The sequence below is a fragment of the Dipodomys spectabilis genome, unplaced genomic scaffold, assembly GCF_019054845.1.
Source record: "Dipodomys spectabilis isolate Male_0828 unplaced genomic scaffold, ASM1905484v1 ptg000001l, whole genome shotgun sequence".
Taxonomy (NCBI): Eukaryota; Metazoa; Chordata; class Mammalia; order Rodentia; family Heteromyidae; genus Dipodomys; species Dipodomys spectabilis.
The window spans coordinates 20,247,192-20,264,428 of NW_024870678.1; the positions used below are offsets into that span (position 1 = coordinate 20,247,192).

General features: G+C 39.6%; 1 protein-coding gene and 1 pseudogene across 1 annotated transcript; one reads left to right on the plus strand and one right to left on the minus strand.

Annotated features, from left to right (window-relative positions):
* The first annotated feature begins 274 nt into the window (after positions 1-274).
* Positions 275-1,081, plus strand: LOC122116964 (annotated as a pseudogene).
* Positions 1,082-3,988: 2,907 nt separating this feature from the next.
* LOC122117054 (vascular non-inflammatory molecule 3-like) lies at positions 3,989-16,352 on the minus strand. Its single transcript, XM_042690682.1, has 7 exons — positions 16,116-16,352; positions 15,879-16,012; positions 10,155-10,347; positions 7,336-7,627; positions 5,844-6,217; positions 5,019-5,192; positions 3,989-4,220 (listed from the first exon to the last, which is right to left on the minus strand). The coding sequence occupies exons 1-7, from the start codon at positions 16,326-16,328 to the stop codon at positions 4,092-4,094; spliced, it is 1,509 nt and encodes a 502-aa protein (XP_042546616.1). The 5' UTR covers positions 16,329-16,352; the 3' UTR covers positions 3,989-4,091.
* Positions 16,353-17,237: the final 885 nt, after the last annotated feature.

Here is a 17,237-nt window from a genome sequence, read left to right on the forward strand (position 1 = left end):
CCCGCCCACTGGCAGAATCACTACCTCAAGGTTTGAGGATATTGACTGAACTACATTTTACCTCTAAAGCATGATATATTGAGCCAGGGTAGATAAGATGAAGATCTGCTATAGAACTGTTTGTTGTCCCATCAGAGGCTGAAATTAAGCCTATCATCAATCCTTAGGTGAGTAGATACTCAACCAAATCTAATCTTGGGGCATTCTGTGACCTTAGCGGGCCATATAGATAGGTTTAAAAGTTTAACTACGGAGCTGACGTCTTGCGGCGTGTGTGCGCCTAATCTCAGCTGGTCTGCCCGAGACCCCCTGAGCGCCAACCCTAATCCCCCGCGCGGCCCCATTTCCGCTACAAGATGAAAGAAACTATCATGAACCAAGAAAAGCTCGCCAAACTGCAGGCTCAAGTGCGCGTCGGTGGGAAAGGAACTGCTCGTAGAAAGAAGAAGGTGGTTCATAGAACAGCTACAGCAGATGACAAAAAACTTCTCCTTAAATAAGTTAGGAGTGAACAATATCTGTGGTATTGAGAAGGAGAATATGTTTACAAACCAAGGAACAGTGATCCACTTTAACAACCCTAAAGTTCAGGCATCTTTGGCAGCAAATACTTTCACCCTTACAGGCCATGCTGAGACAAATCAGCTGACAGAAATGCTTCCCAGCATCTTGAACCAGCTTGGTGCAGACAGTCCGACTGGCTGAAGCTCTGCCCAAACAATCTGTGGATGGAAAAGCACCACTTGCTACTGGCAAGGATGATGATGAAGTTCCAGATCTTGTGGGGAATTTTGATGAGGCTTCTAAGAATGAGGCAAACTGAACTGAGTCAACTTCTGAAGAAAATATAACTTGAAGAAGTCACAGGAGCTGCTATTTTATAATATGACTGCTTTTTAAAATTCTTCTGTTTATGGGTCTGATAAAATCTAGATCTATTAATATTTTAAGCCCAAGCCCCCTGGACACTGCAGCTCTTTTCAGTTTTTGCTTATACAAAATTCATTCTTTGCAGCTAATGAAGCTGATAAAGTCTGGGAATAAAGGTTGAAACAAAGGTTAATAAAATTGTTTGCTTAGTAAAAAAAAAAAAAGTTTAATTACAATTTTCTCTCTTAGCGATGTGATCTTAAGTTTCCTTTACTTCTCTGTTGCTGGGGGCTAGCTGTTTCCTATCTCCTCAAGACCAGAATAATTCTGGTTACAGTCTCTTACCATCTAAGATCTGAGATGACAGTTCCTGCAGAAAGAATCTAAGAGACATGGAAATGGGGACACCAAAGGAATATTCTACTGCCCAGAGTGTTTCTGGCTTTCTAGTACTGAATTAAATTATTTTAGGTGGGAATAAGCACCAGGAAAAGCTTAGGAGTATAGTTGTCATACATTTTGTGGGAATAAAAGATGTCTATGCAGGCACCAGTGACTCACACCTGTAACCCTAGCTTCTCAAGAGGCTGAGATCTAAAGATTGCAGTTCAAAGCCAGCCTGGGCAGAATAGTCCACAAAATTCTCTTATCTCCAATAAACCACTCAGAAAAAGCCAGAAGTGGCACTGTAGCTCAAGTGGTAGAACACTAGCCTTGATCACAAAGAGGCTCAGGGACAGTGCTTAGGGCCTGAGTTCAAGCCCCAGGACTGGCAAAAAAAAAAAAAAAAAGTCTATGAACTCAGTGATCTTCAGCTGCCATCACAAGACCCAGAGCACTCACTAGCTCTCAGTTCAGTCTTTTTCTGGAGTTAATCAATAACCAGTCAAGATAAGGGGAGGGAAAATGGGCCAAAGATCTCTAGGGGAAAGGTGACAGGGTAGCCCTTTCTAAGGAAGTTTATATCCTAGCACAGGAGGGAACTAATTCCTGAGCTTGAAGGCTTAGCCATAATTGAGTAGTCTTTAAGATAGACTATATCAAGAAGGAAAAAAAGATGTGTCCTGAAGCAGATAATTTATTTCTTTATTAGTTCTATTCCATGTATCTAATTTCAAATAGACTATAACAGCCAAGGAAATTATGATAAAAGAATGGCAAATGAAGATATTTTTAGGGGAGGAACACAAAGGCACAAGGTCAATGTGCATCTGATCTTATAAAATAATATTTATCAAAATGAATTCCAGGAAATGGAAACAAATTTTTTTCTTTGTTCCTTCATCTGTCTTTGGGAGGATGGGGGGGCGGGGGACAGAACTGGTGAACAAAGGGTGAACAAATGCAGCAGTGGTACTCACTAGACACTATGTTGAAAATGAACTGTACAACTTGTGCGTGTGGACAAAAGGGAAAAACTGGAGAGAGCGAGGGAAGGAGTGACATTGTCCAAAAGTAACTGTATTTGTTATGTGACTTATGTAACTGTAACACCTCTGTATATCACCTTCGTTATAACAATTTTTAAAAAGAAGAAAAGATAATGATAATATCTTACTTGGGTAAAAAGTTGCTCATGACTATTTGGAGCACTCCCTTGTTTAAGTCCTGTGTTACTGGGATCAAATACCTTCTGCCTATTTAAAGGATATATATTTGCCAAAATTCACCAGAGCAACAGAACTCATGAAAGATAGGTAGGTAGGTAGGCAGGTAGGTAGGAGAAAGGTAGGCAGGTAGGTATCTATTATAATATACTGGTTAACATTATTATAGAGATTCAGAAATCCTGTGATTGATATCTCCAAGCCAGAGATGAGGAAAGCATTGGTGTAATTTGAAAGCCTGACTTCTAGGGAATGAACTAATAATGCTGAGAGCCTCCAAGTCTAAGGTTCTAATCACCAGAAGGCAGATGATCTATGTCCTAGATCAAACATATATAACATTAATTCAACTCGTCTCTGCTTTTTTGTTCTATTCAGACCTCTATAACCACAGTGCATGAGAGGATTCTCTGAATTCCTCAGCCCAATTCTGACACTGCTCTCTCTTCCAGAAGTGACCTCACAGACACATGCATAAATAGTATATAACCATGTCCAATCACTTTATCACATAAAATTAACCATCATGATGGATGTAATAGTGCATATATTAGAACAGCTACTGTAAGTTAAATTATCAGCATTACCATTTTCAAACTACAGCACATAACATATATTGGCTTTTTAATCTTCTTAAATTTATTTGTTGTTCAGCAAATTAGATCAATTTCTTCTAGACACTAAGGAATCTCTATTTATCTTCTACCTACCTATCTTACCCTGATAGACCCTGATAAAGCTGTCATCAGAAGTGAGTGGCAGCCCTTAGGTTTCACCAAAGAGAGACTTTGGGGGTGGGCACATGGGAGTTTTTGTTTTTGTTTTTGTCAGTGTGGGGGTTGAACTCTGGGCCCGGGTGCTGTCCCTCAGCTCTTCAGCTCAAGGCTAGCGCTCTACCACTTGAGCCACAGCGCCACTTCCTGTTTTCTGGTAGTTTTATTGGAGATAAGATCTCAAGGACTTCCTGCACCAGCTGGCTTTGATCTGCAATTCTCAGATCTCAGCTTCCTGAGTAGCTAGGATTATAGGCATGAGCCACCGGTGCCCTGCACACAGGAGTTTTAAACAGAGCAAAATGTATTGAAGTCAAAGAGAAAGTATATCCCCATTGGAGACAAGTCTGAGAGCTTGACCAAACAAGTCAAGTGCCAATGCAAAGGCGAAAACACTCTCCAGATAGGATGAAAAGAGACAACCCAGCCAAGCAGCAAGTACCTCAAGCTGCTGGTGTTACTTTTGTGGGTAGGATTTAATGATCATGCTCAGGACATGAACATGGGTGTGAGAAATTCTGAGACATGGAAGGAAAGACATTTCCAAGAACCATGGGACAGGAAGTGCTTATTTGATGAGATGACTTCAGAGCCAAGACGAGTATCTGAAGGGAGATGGATGAATGAAACTGCATCTGTAGTGAGATGTAGGTGAGGCCTCTGAATAACCTGTAGAGTTGTGAAATCCTTGAGGAGGGAGCTGTTGGCTGCTGTACCAAAATGTAGCTTCAACTGGGTCCACAATTATTTTAGGATAATGGTTGGTAAGGTAAGGATGACTGACAAAATGTTTTCTGGTTACTTTGGGTATATTTTTCCCTTTCTGCCTGCCTGCCCCCATTCATTTTGGTTTCCCAGGTCCCTGCCCTAAGCGTGGAGGGTCTTTTTCAAATACCCTTCCATACAGGGCCATAACTAAGACAGGTAAAGGGGCTCCACTTCGGCTCCTTAGGCGTCCATCTCTTGAAACCTAAGGAAAGAAAGCAAAGGATAAACTCCAAGACAGGACCTTGTTTTCAGCCCAGAAGTCTTGTCTAGAGCACATCAATTCTAAAGCAATATAAAAGCACTGTGAGAAGCACACAGGATTTGGTGTCAGAAGGTCTATGTTTCAGATCTAGTAGTAGAGGAACTTTTTTTGTTAGTCGTGGGCCTTGAACTCTGGGCCTGGGCACTGTCCCTCAGCTCTTCAGCTCAAGGCTAGCATTCCACCACTTGAGCCACAGTGCCACTTCTGGTTTTCTAGTGGTTTATTGGAGATAGGAGTCTCATGGATTTTCTTGCCCAGGCTGGCTTTGAACCTCGATCCTCAGATCTCAGCCTCCTGAGTAGCTAGAGGCTACTCAGCACCTGGTGGGAGGAACTTTTAACTATATGAAGTACAGCTATGACTATAATGATTTCTCAAAATAACACACCCATGAAATAAGTTGTAGACACATTATTTCACTTAAACCTTCTACACTATGTAAAGGAACAGGACATTCATTGTCATTATCAATATTGAAATTTTACTTTCTCTGACTTCATTGTTGTGTTGGAACCCAACATACTCTTTCACAGCAAAATAAATCCCAAATTTTCTATCACAGCCTAACAACAATCTAAAACCAAAAGTTGTATTCTGTCTTGTAGTTTCCACATTCCATATGTCTCTCCTAGGATGCCAAGGATAGTATTTGGAAACTGTCCCATTGTTATAAAGATTTTTATTTTGCTAGACTAGCCTATCCATTTGAAGAAATTTATCATCTTGAAAATCTCCTACCTCATAATGTCTTTCAGAGGCAAGCTGACTCCCACTTAGGACAATCTGTGGGAAGACATAACTCGTTCCAAATGTGCCACTGAGGGAGAATTCTCCAAACGTAGTAAAAGCTGACCCCACCGGCTCCCCACAAGTACTCAGATCAGGGGTTTGGCACTTCAGGAATGTGCATATCTAAGTAAAAAAAGAACAGTGAAATAATCAGAACACTTGGACATATTTCTTACCTACATAACACAGTTTTAAAAGGTAGAAAAATCTTGAGCCTGCTTCTCAAGTATTGCTTTTTTTCTTCTTTTATACTCCAAGTTACAACTTATTAGGGAATTTTATCTCCAAATTAGTGGGTTGGGATTATCTTTTTTTTAATAAAGCCAAACAGTATAGACTAAAATTTTACCATGGATTCTTATATGGATTATTTGTTTCAATTGAACATCTCTTTTTAAATCATTCACACTCATGACTACACTGGATCAAAATGTTAGCTCCCTCACCCCATCTCCCATTGCACCAGCAGAACCTGGGGGAAACAAGAAAATGCTCAGAAATTGCAGTTATTTAAACTTGAACTTGGAGTGCTGATAATTAGTCAATATGCTTTATCTTTTTACTTTGCAGCCAAGAAAAATATTCTGTCCTTTCTAAGACTGAACAAATGAAGTGTTTTAGGGTTAAAAAGACACGTGGAAAAAAATGCAACCTTCTACCAATTGACTGAAATCAGAACAATTTTTTAAAGAAAGGTACATCTTTAAAAAGGCAATGCTGACTTAGAAACAAAGCTAACAACGAGGTCATTCTAACATCCACAAGCACTTTTACCTGTAAGTAATACTGGCCTTCTACGACATGAAGCCCATCGAAAGCACCAAGTACGTAAACCTCATCTGCTCGCTTTTCAGTCATTTTATAAGTTAAGTGACAACACAGATCCTTCTGGCACACTGTGTAATTTCCTGTGTCTCCTTTAAGCTCGGTGAAGGTGAATTCATCAAAATAAATCATCCCTAGAAAGTCTGCCTGCTCAGAGGAGAATGGTTGGACTCGTCTAGCATAAGCGCTCCAGTCCACTGCCACAGGGTAGTGGGGCTCACTGCGAGGCCGAGACTTTAATTCTGACAGCAGCAGCTGACCACTCTCAGTCTCCATGTCATAGTGATATACCTTGATGGCTTCTGGGCTGTAGATTCCACTCCCTGGGGCCAACACAAATCAATGCAAATACCAGTTTAAATTTTTCATAGCAACTCTCTAATGCAATGCTTCCACATGCGATTAAATAAAAAGATAAGCCAGGTGTCAGTGGCTCGTGCCTGTATAATAATCCTAGCTACTCAGGAGGCTGAGAACTAAGAATCATGATTCAAAGTTAGCCCAGGCATAAAAGTCCATGAGACTCTTATTTCCAATTAAACACACACACACACACATGAAGCTGTTGTTCAAATTGTATAACACTAACCTTGAGCACAAAAGCTCAGGGACAGTGTCAGGCTCTGAGTTTAAGCCACAGGACTTGCACCCAATAGAAAAAAATAAAATGACATTAAAGCATACAAATACTAAGGAAATCACTGTTATTTTGGCTTAAGTTCCATTTTCTTTTCAATACTTGGGTTTCGATCTTGTGCTTACTAGGCAGGTACACTACCATTTGAGCTACACCTAAGTTCCAATTTGATTCTGTGCGTTCTCTGTTAATACTGATACTACTTACCTAAACTTATGATTTAACAGATCTTTTTCTTGATTTAAGCTTCCATTTCAAGCCATTCTAATTTACTTATCTAATTTAATTCATTCTAATCTAACAAGAAATTAGAAAATTTTACAAACATGAAGAATATTTTTGCATTAATTAAATGATCAATTTACTGTGTTTGAGATTATTCATTTGAGTCAATGAAAATAAAAAGTTATTTTATCTCAACAGACATCACAGTACAACTAATAGATGTTAACTGGGACATTCCTTAGATCTTGGCTTCAATTTTTTTGTTTTGTTTCACCTGTTTTTCTGAGAGAACATTTCATTTGTAACCCAGGTAGGCTTTGAGCTTACTGTGTAGCCCAGATCCGTTCATTCTTTTTCATTTTTACATAATTTTATTTCTCTATAACGTTTCCCCCCATGTAAAATTACCACAATGCTTGCTTCCTTTGCCCTCAAGAGTCAAGTTCCTTAGGCAGAAATTCATGCTGTTGTGACTTTCATGATACTGGCGTTAATAACTAAATCCTTAAAGAAAGTCAAACCTTGAAAGCTAGTAAGTAGTCTTCCAGAGACCATCATTGCTCAACTGGCACGAGTTACCTGTCATGTGCATCCTGGTGTGGTGAGTATTTGCAGCAAGCAAGTTAACTCTCATGGATCTGGCCCATGCTGAATGGAAGGGGACAGCTGAGAGGAGGGGCAGCGTGTTGTACCAAGCAGTGGGGTAAAGAACGCTGTCAACTTGATGGTCATTCACCACCACCACAGCAGGGTCATAAGAAAAAATGTCAAAGCAAGTGAAGATGCCAAACTTTCCAAACGGAGTGTCAAAAGTCACAAATTCTGAATCCTTGGGGAAATCAAATTGAATTTCTGGTGCAAAAAGATTGTACTGTTAACAAAAAGCAAAGAAAAAAATTAGTAAAAGAACAGGTTGCCAGTAGATATGATCAAAACCCATAAGATATTTCTTCCTAAGGGCTCAATTGCTATGTGCATATGATGATATAAACAATGCTTACCGAAATGAACTCCAAGAAAGGGAAACAAGAGGGTTTTTTTCTGTTTTTTGTTTTTTGTTTTTTTTGGGGGGGGGGTCCGGTCTTGTGACCTAAGTCTGGGCCTGGGCACTGCCCCTCAGCTCTTCAGTTCAAGGCTAGTGCTCTACCACTTGAGCCACAGTGCCACTTCTGGCTTTTTCTGCTTGTGTGGTGCTGAGGAATTGAACCCAGGGCCTCACACATGCAAGGCAAGCACTCTACCACTGAGCCACCTTCCCAGCCCACAAGAGGGTTTTCTTATTGTACTGTTTGCAGTTATTATTTTTTCCCTTCAGTTTATTCCCTTTTTTTCACTGTTTTTTATTTCTACACCCTTTGTCATGTATATAAGTTTATCTGATTTGGGGAGGGGTAAGGGAAGCACAAAAATGGTGGGATAAATTGTGAACCAATTCAGCAGTGATACTCACTAGACACTATGCTGGAAATGAATAGTACAACTTGGGGATGAGGGGCATCAGGAAGGGGAAAACTAGGAGAAAATGAGGAAAGGGGTAATACCATTCAAAAAGAAATGTATTCATACCTTATTTACATAACTGTAATCCCTCTGTACAACAAACCTCTTTTACAATAAAATTAGATACTTCCTCCTATGTATGTTGATGTGCATAAAAGTGTTCTGCAAAGATTTTCATAAATCATGGACAACTGTCCATGAGTTTTCTTAGTATATTCATCAAAACTTTTCCTTTTCCTCCATGAATAAGGTTCTATCTACAAATGGTATTTAAGATGTGAATATTTCTACCTTAAAGCTCAGGATGAAATCATTAGACTTACAATTTTCAGATTATTTCCACTATGTTTTTTGAGGATGAACAGCTCTTCCCAGTATTAAGTCTGATAGGTGATAACAAAATATATGATATCATTATTTGTTATTCCCTGTGAGACTACCAAGTTTATATAAATCGATTGAAGCAGACTTAAAACTAGTTTCAGCAATGTAATAACTAGATCTTGAGCTGGGAAGGTAGCTCAGTGGTAGAGTGCTTGCCTCTCAGGCATGAGGCCCTGACTTCTATTCCTCAGCACCACGGAAGCAGAAAAAACCGGAAGTGGCGCTGTGGCTCAAGTAGTAGAGCACTAGCCTTGAGCTGAAGAGCTGAGGGACAGTACCCAGGCCCAGAGTTCAGGCCCCACGACCAACAAAACAACAACAACAACCACAACAAAACTAGATCTTGTTAGGTAGCAAACCACTAACAATTCTACTTTTTCAGCTTGACAGAAGCTTCACCAGTGCAGTGTTGCACACTAACAAACAGGGAGATGCTGAAGATCACTGTGTATGACTTCTTGCTCTCCATATTTGCCACAACATAGACTTGTCCTTGACCAGGCAGCTATGTCTCTCCTACACTGGTGTAGAGAAACATAATTCAATAGCTACTACCTCAAGCTGATCATATGCATAGGCTGGACTCTTGACCTTCAGTGTCTCCTTGATGGCTGTAACCAGTACAACACTTGCACTGTTAGAGCAATGATCAGGCTGAAAAAATAACATTATGAGTTATTTACTACCTAACAGGATTAAGGTACAACATGTTTGGGACTGGTTTTCGTTTGGTCCAATGTGTTCATAGGTCGACTCAGGTATCAGCTCTCTGATACTCAGACTGTTTAATACAATGCTTGCTTGTGTTAGTGTGTGCACCCTGAATCCTGAGTTTGATGGCTCAGGAAGGCATGTGACCAAACTAGAATAAGGGAGTGATAATGCTTCTGCAAGATTCCTAGGTGAGAAAAATACACACTTCCTGTGGATTTTACTCATAGGAATGTGAACTCTGTGTTGCTATAGCCATCATGGCTTCTAGGAGAACTGCCATGAGAAAAGGCAGTTAGCCAATGATAAGAGGGCTGGAACAGTAGACAATATCTTTTAACCCTCCAAACAACTAACTGTACCAGCCCTCTTTAGCTACATAAACAAAGATATTCCTCTCTTTTTGAAAGAGCTAGTTGCCACAAAGATCATGTTCCCTTGAAATCAAAAAGTCCTGTTAGAATACCCGGTAGCTTAGTGTAAAATATTAACAAATGGAGTCCAACTGTTAACCCTGACATTAAATTATGGATGAAACAGATCATTTCCTTTTCTTTCTCAAAGAATATCACAATTTAATATTCTGACATATTCTATTTTATGACCAATACAAACTCAAAATCCTTATTTGAGTCTAAATCAAATTAAATCCTATTCTACTGGAATAAATGACTATTGCATTATGCAATTATAATATAATATAATATAATATATGTTCCAGCACGGAACATACAACCATATATGTATATCACAAACAAACACAAGCAGTAAATCAAGTTTAGTAATACCTAAGTAATTTTTACCTTGTGGTAGCGGGCCACCAGTTTACCTTCAGAATCAAACACCACATTAGTGTTGTATTGGTAATGGCCATCCGGGGGACATTGAGGGTCACTGGTGTTGCACGATTTCTTGTCTCCCATATTTGCCACAATGTAAATAGAGTTGTCCTTGGCCAGGCAGCTGAGTCTCTCCTGCACTGGTGTGTAGCCAAACCTAATTCAATAGACACTGCTTCAGCTGACTCTGTTTTATCCATTTATGGTACTTTGTTGCCTATAGAATATCAGTTTGGGATCGATTATTAGCAGAAAAAGTTTTAAAACTCACATGTAACATGGTGTTTTTCATGAAAGCAATCTTTCAATGTGCCAGATTCCAGATCTGCAGTACCAGACTGGTGTACAGAAAAAACAAAGGAAGAAATGGAGAAGCAATCCTGCCTCTATATTATAAAGTACTTCCAGGAAGGCTAAGTAAGGGCTTAGAGTTTTGTAGACTTTTGAGAAAGATCTTGTCTATAACCCAAGTCATATCTTTCAAATTTGCTGATCTAGGTGTGACTGGAAACACAAGTACCAGGTGGCAGAAAATAGTGAGTTCTGTGCTAAACATCTGTTATACAAACAAATACAGATTGTGTAGTGAAATGGAAGTAAGTAAATACTTCACAGAGCTGGCATCGATTTCCTATCAATCAAAAGCAACATACAGGTCAGGTACTAAGAGCTCACACCTGTAATACTACCTCCCTGGGAGGCTGAGGTCTGAGGATCATGGTTCAAAGTCAGCCCAGGCTGGAAAGTCTGTGAGACTTTTATCTCCAATAAACTACTCAAAAAGCTAGAAGTGGCACTATGGCTCTAGTGGTAGAGTGCTTGCCTTGAACAAAGGAAGCTTAGGAACAGTACCCAGGCCTAGAGTTCAAGCCCAGAACTGAGGGAAAAAAAGAAAAAGAAAAAAAAAAACAGCAAAAGTAAAAGTATCATACAATATCTGTCATATAGGGCCTTCATGAGAAATCATGAGGAAAACACAGAACAAATCATGAAGGCAGAATAAAAGCAAAAGGAAACTAGACACTGGTGGCCCACACCAGTAATCCTAGCTACTAGAAGACTTGAGATATAGATGTTCATGGTTCTAAGCTTAGTCAGCAAGAAAAAAAATTTCAAAATTCTCTCTCTAAATAACCATCAAAATGCTATATTGGATCTGTGGCTCAAGTGGTAGACTGCAAGCACCAGCTGTGAGCAAACAAGCCAAGTAAGAGCTCGAGGCCCTGACTTCAAGCTCCAATAGCAGCAGAAGAAAAGAAAGGAAAGAGGGGAAGAAACGACCAAGAAATTAAAAGGAAACAAACTTCAGCAAAAAAGCAGACTAGAAATGTTTAGTAACTAGGGCATTGCTAGAGAATAAATAGATTCACTAGACATTGAGTGTTTCAGGGTAACATTGTATACCCAGACCCTTAAGAGTCCATATGGTTAGCATGGCTTAATGTAATCAGCTGTGTTTTAATTTCATTTAGTAAAACTACTAAATATGAGGTCATAGATGCCTTTTTGTATCATAAACAATATGTAAATAGTGATACCTACTGTCACCAATGACAAAGTGAATGTGCACAATACATCAAGTGAGTTCCTGGGATCAACTAATTGCTCAAGATAGAACATAACTTAACATAAACACATAACATAAATAGTGGTTATTAGGGATTTTTATAATTATGAGAAGACAATTAATGTAGTAATTGCTTTGTTACTTTTTTTCAGTTTTTGAGGTAGCCTAAGGTTACCTCCAACTTGCAATCTCTCAGCCTCAACCTCCTAAATGTTAGGATTAGAGACATGAGCCGCCTTGCTCTGCCAGCTTCATTGTTTCTGGAAGCCAAGCAGCATCACCATGTGAGCTCTCTGGGCTGATCTTTGAATAAAAGGAATGGATAACTTAGCTACTGATATAGACCTTTTATTTTTCTGCAGGAAAAAACTGGGAAATACCATTTATGTTCACGTTTATTAAGGCCCTTTACTAAACCTGCTGTGTAATTTGTTTAATTTTTTTTTGGCAAAAAAGCCTAATGAAATGTCTAACATATCAACATGTATAAACAGTAGATTTAGGGTTTGTTTGTTTGTTTGTTTTGGTCCAGTCGTGGGGCCTGAACTCTGGGCCTGGGCACTGTCCTTCAGCTCTTTAGCTTAAGGCTAGCGCTCTGCCACTTGAACCACAGCGCCACTTCTGGCTTTTTTCTTTTTGCTTATGTGGTGCTGAGGAATCGAACCCAGGGCCTCATGCATGCAAGGCAAGTGCTCTACCACTGAGCCACCTTCCCAGCCCCTAAACAGTAGATTTAAATGCACAAATATGAAGCTGAAGCAGGATAACTTAAGGCCTGGGATAGGTAACTCAGAAATATGGTATCTAGAAACTTAGAAATGCTATCATTGCTTCAAAGAGAGGCAACTGAATCCATTCTTTCCTAAGGGATGCATTTCTCACCCAAGAATGCACAACTGCCTGACAAGTTGCCTCAAAATGCAGATAGCAGGGTGTCTCTTTGTTTCAAGGATAAGGATCTGTTTTATGGCAGGATGCATTCTTATCTGGAAACTCAGAGAATAACACCAAGTGTAGTTAAAGTGAAGACAAAGCACCTAGGTTTGCGTAACTTAAAGCCAGACCCTTTACCTTTACCCTATAAATACCCAACAGCCCAAGGAACTGTGTGTCTCTCTAGGTGTCTTCTTGTCTGTGTCTGTGTCTTTGTGTCCCTATGAGAGCACCCACACTCTGCTGGGGTGTGGCCCTGACCTTCTGTTTGTCTGGTTTTTGGGTTTTTTTTGTCTGTTTCCTTGCTTGTTTACTTAATAAAGCTCTGCCAAGTTTTCTTACCATTGTGACTTGTCCAGAAATTCTTATTCTGCGATGGAAGTCAAGGACCCTAAGTGAAGAGTTCCTATATTTAAAGGGGAGCTTCACTAAACCTCACCTCTGTCCAGTGACAAGGCCATGGCAACATGTGCCCGTTCTAAAGCTGAACATTACCAGGGAAGAAATGGTGGCTTTCTTTTTTAATATTATCATTCCATGAATACCGATTTCTCCTTTTATATTCATTTATCCAGCCTTACTGCTGAGCTTACAGGCATGCACTGTCTTGCCTAGTTAGATTTTTTTTGTCTGTTTATAACAGAAGTGTTTCATTCAAATAAGTGTTTGTCAAACTCAACAATGTTAAAGTTTCCATCAGTCATTTACCTTCTCAATAGAATTCATTTAAGGCTTTAACTCATCAGGATCCCCCAGAAAAGCCAGTTTTACCAGCCTATCCACACACACTGCATTTTAGTCTAAGCAACTATCAAATAATGATTCCTCCCAGTTCTAGGAAAAGTCTGCAAACCAGGAGACTGACTCACTAGGATTACTAATTACATGACACTTAGTCATTAGCTGTGGTTTCTATAAACACAGACCATGCAACCTTAATAGAATATTTGTCCAAAAGGGAAAATCCCAGGATGAGTCATGACACACCAGCTGATCTTAAATATCACAGCATTGGACTTCACTTTCTAGTTAATTTTATATAGTCGAAATTGTTAAAGAATTTCCTCTTTGGAGGTGAGATTGATTGGAACATATTGTAAACGTGTGGAATTATAACAATATACCTCCCCCTTGAAAGGATCCTTCACATCCATGCCAGGGGACCACACGGAGGCAGGCAGGCACAGGAGGAAGATGATTACAAGGTTTATTAGAGGATCCATATTTTCCGCAAGAGGGAACACATGGTACCTGTCCCTATCCAGGTAGAAGGAGGGGTCTGGGGGCAGGAAGTGAGGTAGGTGGGAGCTCAGGTGGGTCTGGGTGGAGAGAGGGAGGGACCAGCTGTAGGGCAGAACTCCAGGGCTAGGAGGAGCTCAGGTCCGGGTGGAGCTGAGAGCCAAAGCTGGGCATAATGCTGGAGAGCCAGCATGAGCTAATAAAATATTTTCTTCTCTTAGGTGATAGATGTAATTCTGAACAAATGTATGTAAATACAAAATTAGCAAATCAAATTACTTTATGTTCGACCATTTAAAGGAATTGAATAAAATGTTTTTAAAAGGTAAGTGAACTCACGTAAAATAATTAATTTCAAGCCGGGCATCCATGGCTCATGCCTGTAATCCTAGCTACTCAGGAGGCTGACATCTGAGGAGCACAGTTCAAAGCCAGCCCCGGCAGGAAAGTTTGTGAGACTCTTATCTCTACTAAAACACCAGAAAACCAGAAGTGGTGCAGTGGCTCAAGTGGTAGAGAGCTAGCCTTGAGCTGAAGAGCTCAGGGGCAGCACCAAGGGCCAGAGTTCAAGCCCTGCAACCAACAAAAATAAATTAATTTCATTAGGCTTTCTTCTTATTATTGTGTATAAATCTATAATTCTAGATATTTGGGCGGCAGAAGTAGGAAAACCATGGAAGAAAATCAGCCTCAGGGACAAGCACAGATACTATCTGAAAAGCAAAATAAAAGCAAAAAGGACTAAGGAAGCCAGCACAGGTGGCTCACGCCTGTAATCCTAGCTATTCAGGAGGATGAGATCTGCAGACTGTGGTTCAAAGCCAGCCTGGACAAGAAAGTCCCTGAGACTCTTATCTCCAATTAACCACCCAGAAACCAGAAGTAGTGCTGTGGCTCAAAGTGGTAGAGTGGTAGCCTTGAGAACCCAGGCCCTGAGTTCAAGCCCACAATTAACAAACAAAAAAAAAATTTTTAAGGAAGAGATAATGACTCAAGGAATAGAGCATTTGCTGAGAAAATGCAAAGGTATTAGTTCCAACTCAAATATCATACCCAAAAAAATGTTATAATGAGAGCTGACATTGGAGAAGTCATCCCAGTGTAAGATTCCATATTACTTCACTTGACACTATTATCTTGCTGAAAGAAGCAGAGGAGAAATCTTAGTGCTCTTGTTCTTTATAGATAAAGCAACAGAAATGTCAAATTTTAGGTTATAAAACCGTATATTACTCAACTAGCAGTTAGTAAAATGTGGATCCAGAAAAAGTACTTCTTGTTTCAAATCTTATTCAATTTTATTCATCCTCCTGATTATTTGTAAATTATGGTGATAGATAGCAAAGCTCTTTGGAACATAGACTCATCATTCATCTTTTAGCATTCCTACAAGAATGAAACTGCTCATCTATTTCTGAGAACATAGATCGTACATATTACCACTTCCTCACTTTGTTAAAATCCAATTAAACACTTATAAAAATTGCATTAACAGCTGGGTTCTATAAATCTATAATCCTATCTACCCAGGAAGCTGACATTTAAGGATCATGATTCAAAGCCAAGCAAGGCAAGAAATTCCATGAGACTCTTATCTCCAATTAACCAGAAAAGGAAGAAGTGGAGTTGTGGCTCAAGTGATAGAACGTTAGTCTTGAGCACAGAAGTGCCTAGGCCCTGAGTTCACACTCCAGGACTAGTATGTGCATGCGCACACGCACACACACGTATATACACATCTACTTTATTAAAGAGAACTGCAACCAATTAAGTATCAATATCTGAAGTTATTTACCAAACAAGAGACACTCCAGATGGCACACATTATGAAACATTTTAAAAATTCAGTTACTAGCAAAATTACTAGACAAGCTTAATGACAAGCTATTGACAATTTGCAACATGCTAACTTCTTTGTGGAAAGTCAAAAGTTAATGGCATGACATTACCTCTGGGGATCTCTACAAGGAATCCAGTTCACTTCAGGGTCTGGTATATCTTCCAGATAGGGGAAAATACTCTCCCTGGTAAAGAAGACCCAACCATAGATTCCATCCTCTGGTGTCACAATGATATGTGCACCCTGCTCCAAACAAAAACAAAAGTTCCTCATGAATTCCAAAACACCCACACTGTTGTCTAGTTGCAAACATACAATTTCTCAGCCAGAATGTAAAGGCCAGTACCTGCTTGGATGCCGTCTTCACTGCTTTTGCCAAAACATCTATGTTCTTATTCATCAGGAGCAAAGCTTCTTCTTTTGAAACAGGATTTGCTGTTTTGTTTGGTAAAATAACAGCATGTTCATACACTGCAGCCCTGAAAGTATTCAGTGCACCCAGAGTCTGGAAGAAGAGGGTGAAAATTGCTAAATATTTTGGAAAATGGAATGGAATCATAACTAAAATGAAGTGATCTTTCAAAGGCAAACTCAAGATTCTTCTATTGTATAGCACTGGGAAAACATTCGTAATAAATCACTGCCACGGATCAGCTACGTTTGTTTCCTCATGAATATCTTACGAAACACAGTATTGAGAAAGCATTTCCTACAACACCAATGAGTGACAATTAGAGACACATCACCACACTGACTTTGGCTGTTGTTGGCACTATTCAATGTCAACTGAGTTCTAAATGTAGAATTAAGACAAGAACTCCATGAGTCCACCCCAATCCCAAACACTAATTCCTGTTTCAGATATTTTTAATAAAATAATTTTCCTAGTAACCAATCTTTCCATAAGAAGGCCAATAGTGGACTGTTCTAGAAGGAAACTATCACTCTAACCATTTGTTGAAAATGTATGTATGTGGCTGTGATAGGCACAAAACACAGACATAAGCAGAAATTGAGCTCGCTATACATGAATGACACATACATGCTACAGGATGGGTACTGTTTTTGCATTGGTATAGGATATCAGCCAACTAGCTTCTCTTGGATTCCATGTTTGATGGCATAGTCATTGATGGCTAGTACTCCTGGAGTTGAGTCCTTTGGTTTCTCTGGGACCTGACTAATGCAAGCACAGCTTCTTTTAAACTTCACAACAGACAGTGGCATTCCATTACTTAAAATACTTGTTCTCTAGGAGTATTATTTTAGTTTGTTCAGGCTGCTACAACAAAATGCCCAAAGTTGAGAAGTCTGCAAACCACAGCAATTCATTTATCACAATTCAGTGGTCAGCTAGTAATTCAATGTGTTGTAGGATTCAATGTTTGGTGCTCATTATTTAGGAACTACTTCTTCATTCATGGATATCTGTCTCCTTGCTGTGGCCTCATTTGGCAGAAGGAGAAAG

Coding starts and splice junctions, on each gene's coding strand:
- LOC122117054 (XM_042690682.1), bottom strand. CDS start 16,328: ATGATTCCATTCCATTTTCCAAAATATTTAGCAATTTTCACCCTCTTC. Junction 5,193..5,843: donor AAGGCCAGTATTACTTACAG/GTAAAAGTGCTT, acceptor TTTTTTACTTAG/ATATGCACATTCCTGAAGTG. Junction 4,221..5,018: donor CCTCTGAAAGACATTATGAG/GTAGGAGATTTT, acceptor TTCTTTCCTTAG/GTTTCAAGAGATGGACGCCT.